Source organism: Anguilla anguilla, chromosome 13 (genome assembly GCF_013347855.1).
Source record: "Anguilla anguilla isolate fAngAng1 chromosome 13, fAngAng1.pri, whole genome shotgun sequence".
Lineage (NCBI taxonomy): Eukaryota > Metazoa > Chordata > Actinopteri > Anguilliformes > Anguillidae > Anguilla > Anguilla anguilla.
Genome location: NC_049213.1, coordinates 29,443,882 through 29,458,784, shown reverse-complemented (window position 1 = coordinate 29,458,784; position 14,903 = coordinate 29,443,882). Strand labels below are relative to the sequence as shown.

General features: G+C 44.4%; 1 protein-coding gene across 4 annotated transcripts in view; it reads left to right on the top strand.

Moving 5' to 3' along the window:
* Window positions 1-13,918, top strand: part of fbln2 (fibulin 2) — a 54,724-nt gene extending 40,806 nt beyond the window's left edge. For 3 of the 4 annotated variants that reach the window (XM_035388816.1, XM_035388815.1, XM_035388817.1), the window contains exons 9-18: window positions 74-214; window positions 3,191-3,325; window positions 5,748-5,885; window positions 6,450-6,593; window positions 6,872-7,000; window positions 7,299-7,424; window positions 8,062-8,178; window positions 8,748-8,876; window positions 9,820-9,943; window positions 12,457-13,918. In XM_035388816.1, the coding sequence (XP_035244707.1) occupies window positions 74-214; window positions 3,191-3,325; window positions 5,748-5,885; window positions 6,450-6,593; window positions 6,872-7,000; window positions 7,299-7,424; window positions 8,062-8,178; window positions 8,748-8,876; window positions 9,820-9,943; window positions 12,457-12,814 (1,541 nt within the window). In that variant the 3' untranslated portion in view covers window positions 12,815-13,918. The remainder of the gene's footprint in view (window positions 1-73; window positions 215-3,190; window positions 3,326-5,747; window positions 5,886-6,449; window positions 6,594-6,871; window positions 7,001-7,298; window positions 7,425-8,061; window positions 8,179-8,747; window positions 8,877-9,819; window positions 9,944-12,456) is intronic. The other variant, XM_035388818.1, reaches the window with a different exon arrangement.
* The last annotated feature ends 985 nt before the right edge of the window (window positions 13,919-14,903 follow it).

The following is a 14,903-nucleotide window of genomic DNA, read 5'->3' as shown; positions in this document are numbered from 1 at the left end:
TCCTCTGGGTTTCTTTTAACTGTTGTGTGCTTGCTGTGTCCTCATTCACTGTGGCTCCCCTCCATTTGTGTAGATGTGAATGAGTGCCGAAGTGGCGTTCACAATTGCTCCCGCGGGGATTTTTGTGTGAACAAAGACGGATCTTTCCAGTGTCTCCGCCTCAATGATCTGTGCGACGAGGGTTTCGTACACAACGTGAATAGAGAATGCGTGGGTAAGATGATGGGTGGCAACGCTGGGGTCGTTATTTCCACCCGTTTCTCCGTTTGTGTGTGGAGGGGACTCTCAAGTTTGTCAGGTTCCTCTCAAATGAGTACACACACTCTCTGTCTCTCTCTCTCACACACACACTCTCACGCACGCACGCGCGCACACGCTCGCAATGTCAGAGAATGAAAGACAAACAAAGGAAATGCAAATCCTGATGGCATGCTGGCGTGCCTGCTCTCATGCATGTTTTGCTGTCTTTGCCCTGTTCATAGATTCGCTCTGGAGCCAAAACTGTGTGATGACAACACTGTTCTGGTTCTGAGGGGATTTGGTTTGCATTACTCCTGGTTTTAAACGGTTGGGTCATAATGTGGATGTCGCTCTGGATAAGTGTGTCTGCTAAATGCCTGTAATGAAATATTCTCAGTAATAATCATGTAGATGCTAGGTGAAACCTAGTAGCATATGAAAAAAAAAAACATTTATAATATCTGTTACACCTGCAAGTTTTAATCTCACCTAAGAAATACAGCTAATTATTATACTGATAAAAAAAACGATGGCTACCCTTTCACTTGCAGTACTCTTATTTGTGGAAACATGCTGGATCTTATGTTTGATGACCTACACTAGAGACACTCCCATTAAAGGTGGATTTGGGCTATTAAAATATAATGCAGTATAAATGGTAAGGTTATGACTATGTCTTCCATGTTTTAGTTTTTATTTATATGCTCATTAAGCTAAGAAAACGCAGGAATTGACAAACTGCAGAGATCCAGTGAACCTCCATGTTCTCACTTGCTCCTCTGACCATACTGTCATTTGACATTGATTCCATGGCTTAGATGACCAAGGAATAATGCTCAGTTTTTAATCCTCACTGCTTGCACTTCAGTGACAGCACCTCTTGCTCTGCCTAATTGCTCGCCTCAGCCGCAGAAAAAAAAAATCTCTCTGGGACAGACGCATACTTCGTCTGTGCATGCTTCCCATTGTTTTTGTGGTGATGAAACTAAAAATGTACGGAATCATTGTGCAGCTGTGAAAACTGTTTTCAAAACATATTTCCTAGCCTGGCCCACCCCCACACCCACCCCCATGCCTTACAGTATCAGTAAGTTTTCTGAGAATCATGAAAAACACCAAATATCCAGAAACCCCTGCTTGTTGATGATGATGTGCCAGGTTCACTTCCTGAACCTACATTGCTGAGGATCATCTCCCTGGCTGTGTGGAACTCGTTCTGCTCCAAGCAACGCTATAATCCTGTGTCCTAATAGACAGACTGCAGGAGACCTCGTGCATGAATCGTTCTTTCCCCTTCGCGTGACTCACAGAAATGATGGGGGTCCCTCAGCCATTCTGCCAAACAACTGTGCTTTCCAGTTTTGGCTCAAGGCCTTCCTCGCAACACGCTGACATTAGAAATACACGTGCCAACCCCAAGGAGGGCTTCTGAGCTCTTGGCATGGTGAACTGGCGCTGTACGCAATGCAGAGAAGGGAGGGTTTTTACTGTGTCTTCCCACAGTAAAAACAGAACAAAGACTAGTGTTCCTCTATGGTTCTGTTGCATTCCTGCAGCATGTCTTGTTCTAGAAAGGCTCTACTGAAATTGTGTGGCACATTTTAATTGTCCTGCAGTGAAATGTTATGCATTTCATGGTGGTTATTCATGAACATTGCCTGGTTTTGGGCTCCAGATCTGGTTATTTTGATTGCATCCAAAAGGCAGTGCTCTCTGCATGGGCTGTGTGGAATCCACTTCCCTCCTGAGGGAGCCCATCTGAAAGATATCAGCCAAATTCATGCCTGTCGCGCACAGCACCTTCAGTCCTAAATCTCAGGAACCTTCTTTTTCCATCGAGGAGATGTGGTCCTGCAGGGACGACATTATCGCCTGTGCATCTCACCACTCTTTCTAGGGCCCAGGGGTTCCCTAATATGTGGACTCTGGGAAGAAGGGATTTCCTACGAAACACAAAGGCAAGAAGGACACAAAGTGGGTTTCTCTCAGTGGTGACTGAAGCCCAGATCATTTCTCCTTGTTTTCGAAAGGCAGCCCTTCAGGCAGATTTTGCATTGTCATTGAAATCCCCATGGAGCACAAGCCATTTGGCAATAGTCGTTACAGCTGGATGCCTTCCAGACTTGTGGTGTCAGTTCCCCCCATCACCTCCATTTCTGTCCTGTAATCACTTATTTGTTGATACGGCAAGAGACGTAGATACTACAGAACAGTGTTCTCATCTGCAGTAATGTGTCACTTTTGGAAAGCATGTTTAATATTGTAATGCAACATTTTATCTGAAGATTTTTTTTTTATTTTTATGAAAATGCTGGTTTTGGGCTGTCCTGATAAGGGGCTTATGTTCACAGATACCACTGTTCTATTTCAGATAAATTTGTCCTGGCTTGAAATACAAACATTCCCAACAAGCCCCAAATCCTTTTTTATTGGCAATGACACAATGTTCTGAATTATGCTCTGGGCTCATAAGACAGTCATTGTTCAGGACTCCAGTGGTAGCTGTTTCCCCCTCTTGCTCTCTCTACTTTTTTGGAATAGTTTTGTTTCAACCTCATCCAGTGTTGTTGCACCAAGTAAATCTTAGATGTTGATGATTTTGGCCAAGATAACTCAAATCAAACAGAATATAGAGGGAACCACCCATGGTTCTTGAAAGGCTTTGGGTTAAAGAAAAAAGAAAAACCACCGAAATGCCTCCTGTGGTAAGAATGGTTTACTTGTTGGATTGGGTTTGCTTATTAGCTTCTGCACATCTGCTTCTTACTCGTCATGGCAACCGTGCTGCATGGAGGTGGGCCAGCGGGGTGTGGTGTTCGGGGTTTGACCCTGGCTTCCCCTGGGGACCGTCGCTCGGCTCTCCTGCGGAAAGTCTGAGGGTTCGCTCCGCTGCCTCTTTCTCACTATCCTGTTATTTTTCTCCCTCCCCCCTTTTTTTTCTCCCCCACAGATGTGAACGAGTGTGTCACCAACACGCACAGCTGCCAGGCCAACGAGACGTGCCTGAACACCGCCGGGTCTTTCAAATGCGAGAGGCAGATCACCTGCCCCAACGGGTACCAGCTGAGATTCGGTGTCTGTGAAGGTACGCTAGTCACCATGGAAATTAGCGCCCTTTAATCAGCATCTATGGATCAGTCCTGCAGAATTGGTCAGTACTTGCATTTGGAAGTTTTGATATTGAGTTTGTCGCCACCATTGTCATCAGCAGCCTACCTCTGGTGGTAGGTACTGTGGCAAGTAGTGCACTATTCACTGATGTTCATATTCAACAAAAGCCCAAGAAAAAACCTGTTATGTCTAGGTTGTATAGCCCAATCTGCACATCTGACGAGCAACTTTGTGTGAGCCACTTGTGGCTATGATTTGTGAGCAACACAGTGCTAACACACAAACATTGCATCGCATAACTGCAATACTGTTGCCATAGCTCAGTAGTTTCCTAGTTTTCCGCTGTTTTTTTGGGTTTGGTACTCACATCCTGGTGCCATTGTGTCTTCTTCCTCTGCGGTTCTTCCACTGCCTCTTTGCTATTGTGCTGTACTGTAGGTCTGCAGGAAACAGTTAACTAAAAATATTATTTTGTTGATCATTTGCCATTCATTTTCAATTGCTTTTGGGCAGTGATTTTGTAAACTCAATTCCTGAAACTTAGGGGGAACTTTTGTGTCTGACTTTGGTATCTGGAATTTGTAACTTTGACTGGCAGAAAAGAAATTGCAACTACCATGTGCTCCCAATAGCAATTCTTGTTGCTTGTAAGCACCAAACACTACAAGAACTATGCTACAAGACTGATGCGCAATTTCATCAAGCACTTTGGAGAGAGTTTCAGCAACAACTGCAGCAGATTTGTAACTGGTATTATTAAAGGTAAGTGTATACAGTGTGTTATAAGTATGATACAGTCCGTGGCTGTTGATCCATCTTTGCCAATCCCGGTAAAGCACTTCACCAAGAGCTGAACAGCAGAATTTCTCTGTGATTCAAGCCCTAATGGCCCAGCGCTCCATGTCTCCTCCATGAATCAATAAAGAATGCAAACAAGGATCATTATGACTGAAATTGATCATTAGAGGTTTTTCACACGGTTTATGGGTTCATATGATGAGATGACATTGGGATAAAGTGAATGGGGTGCAGCAGTAGAAACATACTGATCTCAGCTGTCATTACACTGAATCTGGGTCATCATCCTGGGCACGCAAACAAAGCATTTGTTTTGACAACAGTGAGGCAGTTGTGTGTAGTGCTGCATTAAATTTGTTTCAGATAGCACTGTCTCTTCGAGTCTTAGAGGAGGTTACAGCTTTGTCCTGAAGTGGAAGGGAAGCAAAAATGAATTGTCAATGTAAAACAATAATCAGCGAAAGTACTACAGTTATTGCTGCATATTCTCATAATTGATATCATTGTTAAATGAGCATGGGCAATTTCTTTGCCTCTGACATTTTGCATTGCGATTCCTCCCTTCGTGGTGAGATTTGCGAAGTATTACATCCTCGTTGCAGCACGAGACTATGGTTACAAATTCAAGGTTTTGTTTGGTTTTGTATGTGCCCAGCTTCGTCCAGCTCTTTCTAGTTGAGAACTGGTGTCAGGATCAGTACATTTAGTAAATCTTTGCACTTAAAGCTTTTTGGGCCTTAGGGGCATCCATATACAGAAAAGGCTGCTGAGGGCTGTGGGTCATTTCTCAGCAGTGACTGGCTTGCACATGGGCTGATGGAGAGAAATGACCAGCCCCTCGATAATCCCCCTTTAGATATGTGTGTGCACACATTTTTAAAAACCTGCACAACCCTGTGACTCTTGGCAGTGCTTGGCACCAGGACAGACTAATAAGTGTAACTCGATAATTAAGGTAATATTTGGCAGGTCAACAGGAGAATAAACTAATTATCCACATGAAAGAAACCAGAAATCACTGCTCTGGTGGTGAAAATCTGCTCTGCTGATGGTAATTGAACTGGAAAACCTCAAATTAAGATCTCAGAGAATATTCTCCAGAACAACATCCAGTGAATATATTCACACAGACACAATGTATTCTTAACCTACATGTTTCAGAAAAGATGCATGTACGCATTTGTGATTAATGGTGATTAATCACTATTGCTGCAGTAACAAACAGCAAAATGCTGGTTTTTGATAAGACATTAAAGGGTGATTTAAAGAGCATTTGTTTTTAAACAGCTGTTTTCCCTGATATTTTAAACAGGATTTTCCCTGTGCTCTTGTCCTTAAGCCACAGTGTCACCTAGTGGCAAGCATAAGCACTGTGTCAAACAGAGCTGCCAAGTGCATACCAACCACCTAACATCAGGCTGTGCTTATCCTTCATTCTTCACTTACAGCACTAATAGAAATCCAGCAGTTGTGGTTGTTAGTTTGAGCTAATGAGCATTCTGTGTTCTGTCAGCCCTGGGTTTCCTGGGCCTCTGTGATGCGTTCTCTCACTGTGCCCATCTGGCTTGCCTGACTCCTCCCCCCTCCTTCTGTCCCAGACGTGGACGAGTGCCTGCTGAGGACCCACAACTGCGGTGTGGGCTTGGAGTGCCAGAACACGGGCGGCTCCTTCACCTGCAACCCCCGGCAGAAGTGCTTCACCGGGTTCGCTCAGGACGTCCACGGGAACTGTGTCGGTAAGACAGCGCCGCCCTGGCCCTTGGGGTTGTGGCTGTTGGAGATGTTCCAGGCCTGCAACCAGTCACACGTGCTGCTTCAAAAGCACAGAAGGCAGCCGGGTCTCCAGAGCACTGGATGTGCAGACGGCGTCTCCCGCCAGCCTGAAATTAGGCCTGAGGGAATGGAACGGATGTACGTCCCGCCAGTCTGAGGCCAGCTTCCTGTTAACCCTTTAAGGTGTAACACGGTAAATGTGCGATTCAAATGTTCTTAACTGAACATTCTAATGCTGATGTAACTATCACTAACTGGTACTTAACAGCGATGGAGTTCTAGAACACTGGCTGATTTTTAAGAAAAAAACATCCAAACAACTTACCCTTCAAAGGGTGAAATCTAAAATTGTGCAACCATACTTGGAAATATGCAAAACAATAGAATATAAAATTGGGAGATGTGATGTCTTGTGGTTAAGACGTGTCAGGGAGACAGGCCACAAGCTATTTCTTGTCTTGACTCCCCTCCCCTCTCTCTGACCCCCCCCCCCCCCCCCCCCCCCCCCCCCCCCGTGAATGTGAAAGACATCAACGAGTGCAGCAGCCTGGAGGAGCCCTGCAGTACCGGGTTCAACTGCATCAACACGGTGGGATCCTACACCTGCCAGCGCAAGATCATCATGTGCAGCCACGGCTATCACTCCAGCCCTGACGGAGCCCGCTGCATCGGTGAGGGCGTGGCCCATGAGGCGCGGTCACATGACCCGCGAGGCGCGGGCTTAATGCTGCAATCAGAGCTGTAACCTACCTGAGATTTGCTTTCACCTGAAAAACAAAAATAAGTTATATTTATTTCCCTTATTTCATTTCAACAGATGCTGAACTTTTCATTTTGTGTGAACACTGTAGCAAAGAAAGATGCCCCATCTGGTTGCTATGTGTGTGTCTGTGTGTGTTTGTGTCACGATGATGATGAAAGAGCTGTGGGCTCTTCTTCCTCCTTCCAGATGTGGACGAGTGTCAGACAGGTGTTCACCGCTGTGGCGAGGGGCAGATTTGTCACAACCTGCCTGGCACCTACCGATGCGACTGTCAGACGGGGTACCAGTACGACATGATCCGGAGGACGTGCGTGGGTACGTAGTGCCTCGCTGTGGGGAACGCAGCACTGAATCACAAAGGCAGCTCATAAAGGGCCGTGTCACAAAAGAAGCATGCAGGCCTTCGCACATGGCCGCATGGATATTGATGAGGAAGACAGACAGGCCACGGTTTAACCTTATCTCCCCACAGTCTGAATAACTGCCGAGGTAGGAGGTGAGGGAGGGGGGGAGGGAGGGTAGCTATCGATTTCCCTGGTTGTGAATACTAAACTGCTGCATCGCCGTGGAAACCCCCCCCCCCCCCCCCCCGTTCCTCCTCACCTCCTGGCAGATGTGAACGAGTGCTGGCGCTACCCGGGCCGGCTGTGTGGCCAGACGTGCCAGAACACCCCGGGCTCCTACCGCTGCTCCTGCACCGTCGGCTTCAAGCTGGCCTACGACGGAAAGAACTGTGAAGGTACCCTCCCCCATCCCCCCACCGTCAATGCCCGTGCCCCCCCCCCCCCCCCCCCCCCCCCCCCACGCGCGCGCGCGCTGTGCTTTTCTCCTCATTTCAGCGTACGTTCAGAGCTTCACCTCACAGCCCCCTTCACAATGCGTCGACAGCTGAAACTTTAGAAGAGCACCTCCGGCGTCAGTGAGAATTCTCTGTCCACGCGCGGCTGTTTTCATAAAACCTGAACGCAGCAGACGGCCGCTGCAAGCCTAATGAGGTTCCAGATCTGTTTGCTGCGAGGCTATTGACAGTTTTGCCAGAAATATAGCTGTCTGACAGCGTGACTCACACATAGTTCACAATATTACAGGCCTTGTCAGCTCTCTTATTCAAAGGACTTCATTAAAGCTGTGCTTTTCGATTCGCACTACAAAGATAAATGTGTCCAGTCAAGAGTCCATTTGAATGATCTCCCAGTGGCGTCTGCGTTGCAGTATTCATCATGTTGCACTTGGCCCAGTGACATGGGCAGCGATGCAGGCAGCTTAACGGCCCTAACATTGAGTAGGGCTGTTAGCTTTCAAAGGTTAATGCATTCTGAGACACGGGTGACCCGTGACCACGTCAGTGTTAAGTCAGAAACCGTGTCCTCCCGCAGATGTGGACGAGTGCAGCAACAGCCCCTGCAGTCAGGAATGCGCCAATATATACGGCTCGTACCAGTGCTACTGCAGACAGGGATTCTACTTGAAGGAAGATGGACATACCTGTGAAGGTACTGTGAAGACTTCTCTTTAATCAGTCTGCCTGCTCATTTGCTGTAGAGGATGTTACCTCATATAACCTTTTTGCCCTGTCAACCCCTGTTGAATTTGCTTATTCAAATGACTGAAGAATATTATAAACTAACTGCAGTCGTTTAGGAAATTACTTCAAACCTGTGGAAATATCCCTACTGGGTGTCAAATCCAAAACAGCGTTAAAGGAGTGTAGTCCCCATCGATCTGCTGGATGATACAATGTTTCCAAGTGTGCGGCTGGTGGATCGATAGCATCGTGACTCTTGTCATAAGGGATTGATTATGCTGTGTGCTGCGTGACAGGGCCCAAAGGTAGGCTCTGTCACTGCTACAGTCATCCAGCCATCTGCTCTTTATCCCTCTGACCCTCCCCCAGCCCCCCCCCCCCAAGTTCCTCCCACTGTCCCCGTGTACCCTTCCTGTCTTCTGGGGCTCCCTCCACCCCTCTGACTGCAGGGAAACGTTACATTAATTGCAGAGACATAACGGTGGCCGGTATTGACGAGGGCACGCAGTGACAGATTAATTACCTCTCTGGCCGTAGATATTGACGAGTGCTCCCAGAGCATCGGAAATCTCTGCGCCTTCCAGTGCGTCAACGTCCCGGGGAGCTACCAATGCGCCTGCCCGCCCGAAGGCTACTCCATGTCCCCCAACGGACGCACCTGCAGAGGTGAGAGCCTCGCCCGCCACGCCTCCTCCCATGGTGCCAATGGGGGTCGCATGACCTCACTCTGTGACCCTGTATGGTGCTGTCCATCAGCAGAGCAATCCGGGTAATTGTTGGTTTCCCGCAAAAATGACCAAAGAATGCAATTGTGTGAAAACAAAACAAAAGCTGTTTCTCTTTTTCCAACAAAATATTATGGTTTGGTCAAATGGGGCTTTGAACCCATTTTATTTGTTGCTGAGTCATTTACAGAACTGTATATAAAGCTGGAGAGACAGCTTTAAGTTTTGTAAGAAAAAAAATAGATGCATTAAAGATGACAGATCCATCCAGTGTGTTTTATTATCGTATTTCAGCATCACACTTTTAATGGAATTGTAAATTCTGATATATCACCGTTTCACACCAGCTCCCCTGTAGCTAGCATACAGGAGCCTGGTTGAAGGCAGTGGCTGTGGAGCTACCTGGGAGAGAAGAAAAGTGCGAAAGTGGGGAGGGAAGCCTGCGGATTCCCAAAGGTTGAAATTTGCAAGCTCTGACTGAATTAAAATGTGAATTGAAGCTGGCGAGCTGTAACGAGCTCTGCATCGGTGAGATGAGATGCATAATTAATTGCTGTAGGAGGGCTGCTATTGACTCCTGGCAGAATGAAGCCCGGTGCTCTGTCACTGCCATGGACAGGAGGCGTTCCACCCAGGAGCTGATACAGCCGTCTGCGAATAGCTCACATCAGCGGCCTTTACGCCACGGCGTGCCGCCCTCACGTTCCGCCGGTACGCCCCCTGTCTGTGGGTGGGGGGCGGTGCACGCTGAAGACCTCCAGCGCCCACGCCGTCCCGTCTCCCTGCTTGGCCCCCGCTCTTGCGGTCGTGTCCCCGCGCGCCTGCTTGAGTGATGGGCCGATGTGCCCTTACTGATGTGCCCTGACTGTGTCCTGTGCTTGCAGACATAGACGAGTGCGCCATCGGGGCGTACAACTGCTCCACCGCCGAGACGTGCTACAACATCCAGGGAAGCTACCGGTGCCTGTCCTTCGCCTGTCCACCCAACTACAGGAGAGTGTCCGATACGTAAGTGCAGCACTCTCTCAGTGCATTGAAAAGACTACATAAATATAGATTTAGAGACAATAATAGTGGGGAACAAATATTACAAAAGCAAAAGGGAACACACAGTGTAGTATAATATTACAAAAGTAAAACCAGGGTAAAGTAGGATAGCAGTAATATATTAAGAACATACAATATATTACATATGTATTTTTAACATTTTAAAAACATTTTAATAAGTATTTTTAAAAGGGGCTATTTTCAGCTTTATAGTGATGACCAATGTTTATATCTTCTTGCAAATATCCAGAAATGTCTTAAGTTCGTGAGTGTTTAGATTTGTTTTCAGAGGAGTCAGAGATACTAAACTGCAGGATAAATGGACGTCCAGTGGCAATATTTTTGTCCACCAGATAAGCAGTGTTTTGAATACCTGCTAAGGTAAGGTAATACCTGCTAATACACATAGCCAAAAACATTTAAGCTGGTGCATAAAGTCTAAATATGTGCCCAAAAACATTAGAGTAAACTACAGTATGCGAACCAAATTCAGCCACACTCAAAAGTGATAGTGAATACTAACAAAGTTTATTGGGGCCTGCACAAGTTTCAGTGTAAAATCAATAATGATAGAGTACTATTAACTCTTAATGAAGTACGTTTGGCACTGATTGGACTCATGTACTCTCTTAAGGATACTCTACCAGAGTTGATTTTACAGTAAACATTTTGCTGTGCAGGCCTCAGTGCTCCCACATAGAGAAAAAATCAGGAGGTAAGGTCTGGTCAGACTGCACAGTCAGAAAGCAATGGGACCATCTAGCTTTAACATGAATAACCATCAGAAGGGGGCTAGAAGGTATCAAGAAGGAGGCTGTGTCGCTTGGCAGCTGTGCGTTATGCACGGTGACAAACAACGCCTGTTCCGGACCTAGTGGAGTATCCGGAATGGCTTTGCTAACACGTGGGCTTTGTCTCGGCGTCATGGCGACTGAGTGCTGCCGCTAATGGAGTCAGATTGCCTTGATCAGGCCTGTGGCTGGTTGGGCACACCTGTGCTTTCACCGGTTAGCTACAGCCACAATAAGCACCAATCTGCATACGATCACATACACTGGATAGAGCTGCCTGTACATCGCCACTCATGGACACCTTTTACCTGTCTGCTGAAAATAAACATCTAATGTACTCCATTTTGTAACTCCAAATTTTTGTTTTCTATATATTGTTGGATTGTTGTGTACTTATCTGTTTTATCATAAAATGCAATTACAGAACTAAGATTGGGTTTATTTGAGTCCAGCAGGGATCATTCTAAGTGAAGATACTCAAAAGGCATACTATGCAGGACTTTTTAGTCCTTGCTTTTTTGTGTTCAATAAAAGAAGTCTGCTCCTGCATCTTCAACCGCGCCCACTCACTCAAAGTACCCCACCTAACGTAGCTAAGTGGACAGCTGGAGTTAACCTTAGTACTGTGAATTGAGCGACAGTAAGAAGGCAGATTTGATTATAATTTAATTAATTACATTATTTTGAACATAATAGTGGTTTTATCCTTGGGTTTTTTATTTTGAAAATTTCAGACCCTCGCAAAAGTCCTAGCTTCACACTGCAGGTAACATTACTTACAGGTCCAACAGAAAACAAACTCCATGTCACTTTTCATCTCCTTGGCAAACTTCAGCTGATGCCACAAAGGAAAAGCAATTTCAAGGTTAACTCTAGTTCTTGAATGAGCCCTGTCAGCTTGTCTTTTTGCTTTTCTGTATCTGAGCTTCTTCTCTAGCTAGCCACACAAATCTCATTCCAAACCACAGGCTCTGTTGCCACACCCCTGCCCCCTGCCCATACACCACAGAAAAAAGTGCCATGCCCAGAAACATCCCAAACACATTTTAGAATAACAAATATAGGTTATGGTGCACAGAATTCAGCAAAAGTGAATAAAGACAGAGATTGCCAGTGCATCATGGACATATCTTAGCATGGTTATTTTATAGTGTTTTCAAGGTAAAAATCCTGCATAGTATGCCTTTAAAAGTGTTATATCACGATTGTGTTTATTTTGTCAACATGTCTTATCTTGTTGATTTTACACCTAATATTTTGCATTTTGTATTTTCTGGAGAAAAAAAAAACTATTGTAGTTGCTGAATTTCTCCAGTGTATTTAGTGATAATGAGTTGCATTACACTCCACATAATCTTTATATTGATGAAGACACAGACTTAATTTCCTTAACAAAAGAAAGGTTAATTAGATGGGAAGTTGTGTGAACACAACTTTTATGCAATTAACAAAGTACATTAATTCACCCTGTGGTGTGAGATGTTAGTCTTTGTCTGATTAGTTCTGAGGAACTACTGATAAATCTCTGGATCCAGATGTTAGGTGTTGTCTTTGCAGTCTCAAATACACAAACACAAACATCTGCATGTTCCCAGAAACAAATGCCATGCACATTGTACACACCAACAATCAATAATTGCTCACAACTCTAGCTGACATGAATGTCCGGTCTGTGTTTCTCAGACGCTGTGAGCGCATCAGTTGCCCCAACTTCCTGGACTGTCAGAACTCTCCCCTGAGAATCACCTACTACCAGCTGAGCTTTCAGACCAACATCATCATCCCCGCCCAGATCTTCCGCATCGGACCCTCACCGGCGTACTCTGGAGACAACATCATCATCAGCATCAGCCGCGGCAACGAGGAGAACTACTTCAGCACCCGCAAGCTCAACACCTTCACGGGCGCGGTGTACCTGCAGCGCCAGGTCCGCGAGCCTAAAGACTTCCTCATAGACGTGGAGATGAAGCTCCTCCGGCAAGGCACCTTCACCACCTTCCTGGCCCGAATCTACGTCTTCATCACGGCCCACTCCCTCTAACCAGCTTGCCTATGCAATGCACAGATTTCACATGGTGCTAAACTCTGAGCTCTTCAGTTATAGGCTACACTGCAGTCTTTACTGGAGGCCTCTGTGTTCTGTATGCTTCATATATCTATATGGAATGTTGCCAAAGACCTTAGTGTTACATTTCGCTCATAATACACCTGGTGCCTGGAATGCTCTGATGGTGAGGAGAGTAAAAATATTAGGGGTGCTGTTGTCTTTAGTCTGGTAAGGCTTCGCACCAGACCTTATATTATTTACCTACTTGATATGTTTCCTCTTGAATCTCTGCAGCCTTTGTATCACTCTACTAATGTGTTGCTATTGGACAAATAGTTGTACTCTTATAATCTGAGACATTATTCCGTAAAATGGATGTATTATATTTTTAAAAGCTGGGGTCCAAAGAGTTTCTTTTAAACTTATTTTTGTTCAGATATACCAATTTTGAAACATTTGAGTTTCATGTGGTGAGCCCATGTGACATAAAAAAACCAGCACTGAGGACTTTCATGTTTTTTTTCTATTTCTTTTTTAATTTTTGTTTGGACTGGGACAGATGTTGGTGTGTTACTGTGTTAAAAATCATCTCAGGGTAAAAAATTTACAAACAAAAAAAAAAACAGCCTTAGATACCATCCAGTTTGCAAGTAATCATTTTCCATTAAACATTTTCTGTATGACAAGCTGGTTTCCTGTTATTCTCTTAGGGCCAAAAACAATGCCATTCCCAGAATGAAATATTTCCACCTTGGGATTGACGCATGCTATCACTCATTTTTAGTGCCATATGATTGAGAACAGGTGTAATGATGCAGGGCAGAGTTGTGCTTTATCAAATCTAATAGGACATCTTCCTGTACCTTAAAAATAAATGTATATTTAATTTCCCTCTATAGCTGAAACACAGCAGTGTGTTAATTGGATTTTTGCTTTCAGAGAACCAAGTGGTCTTTTGAGAATAGTGCAAATAATCAAAACTGGCATTTTAAAAACATCCCTTGTGAGCATCAGCATCATATTTACATTCTGAATTCACTGTATGGCTCAACAATAAAACCACACATTTGACCATTGCACGATATGTGCTGATAACCATTTTTTGTCTCCTTTTCAGTTTTTCCCTCCATTCATACAGACCTAGTCTGGCTGTCTGAAAGTACCCATGTAACAAATGTCATAACTTAAGGGGTTTGAATACCAGGTCACTTCAATAAATGGGTACACAGAGGATTTGGTAAACAGTAAATGCATTGTAAATATATCGTTACAGAATCAATGCTGTAAGCTGTTATGCAATTCAAAGAAACATGATTTTATAAAGGATTATGGTTGCTAAAGTTTTATTCCCCCAAGAATCTTAATTTGATAAATTACAAATGTAATGGCGATATATTTACAGTGTAATTACACAGACATAATTGCCCACCTAATATAAAATGAAACCAAGTAATTAAATGATTATGCTGAGAACTTGAAGGAAGAATAACATGCTTATAAATAGGAAATAATGTCTTGCTTATTAAATGTATACAGTGCACTGAATGCAGTTAATGTTGCACAGAGATCTAGGCTCTTTTGCAGTAATATAAAAAGTTCAGCTCTTGTACTTGGCCATAATTTTTGAATATGCATAATTAACAGCTTCACCAGTCATAATAACATATTACACACCACTTGACAAATGACATTTATTTAAGCATTAAAATAACTTTCTTTATCCATCAATCACCAAAGCCACTGTTCACCCTATATAAAAAACTGTAAAATGATCATTTTCAGTGATTACTTCTCAAACCTTTTCCTTGTGACAAAAGAAAATTTGACATTTTGATTTATTTAAAATTGTAGCAGTCTTTTACTTTTTTAAATTTAGTGCTTGGTTTGAATAGGATCATCACATGTCTTCATTCAAGTGAAGTCCTTGAATTCACACTCTAACATCTTGTTGGCCATGTTGTGGCCATTGGCTTCTCGCTTTTCATTGGCCTGTGCTGGGACCTGTTTTCATAAAAATAAAATATAGTTTGGTATTTAATGTTGGTCAGTAGTCTGGGGAATTAGCTTTTTCTGATATCCATGC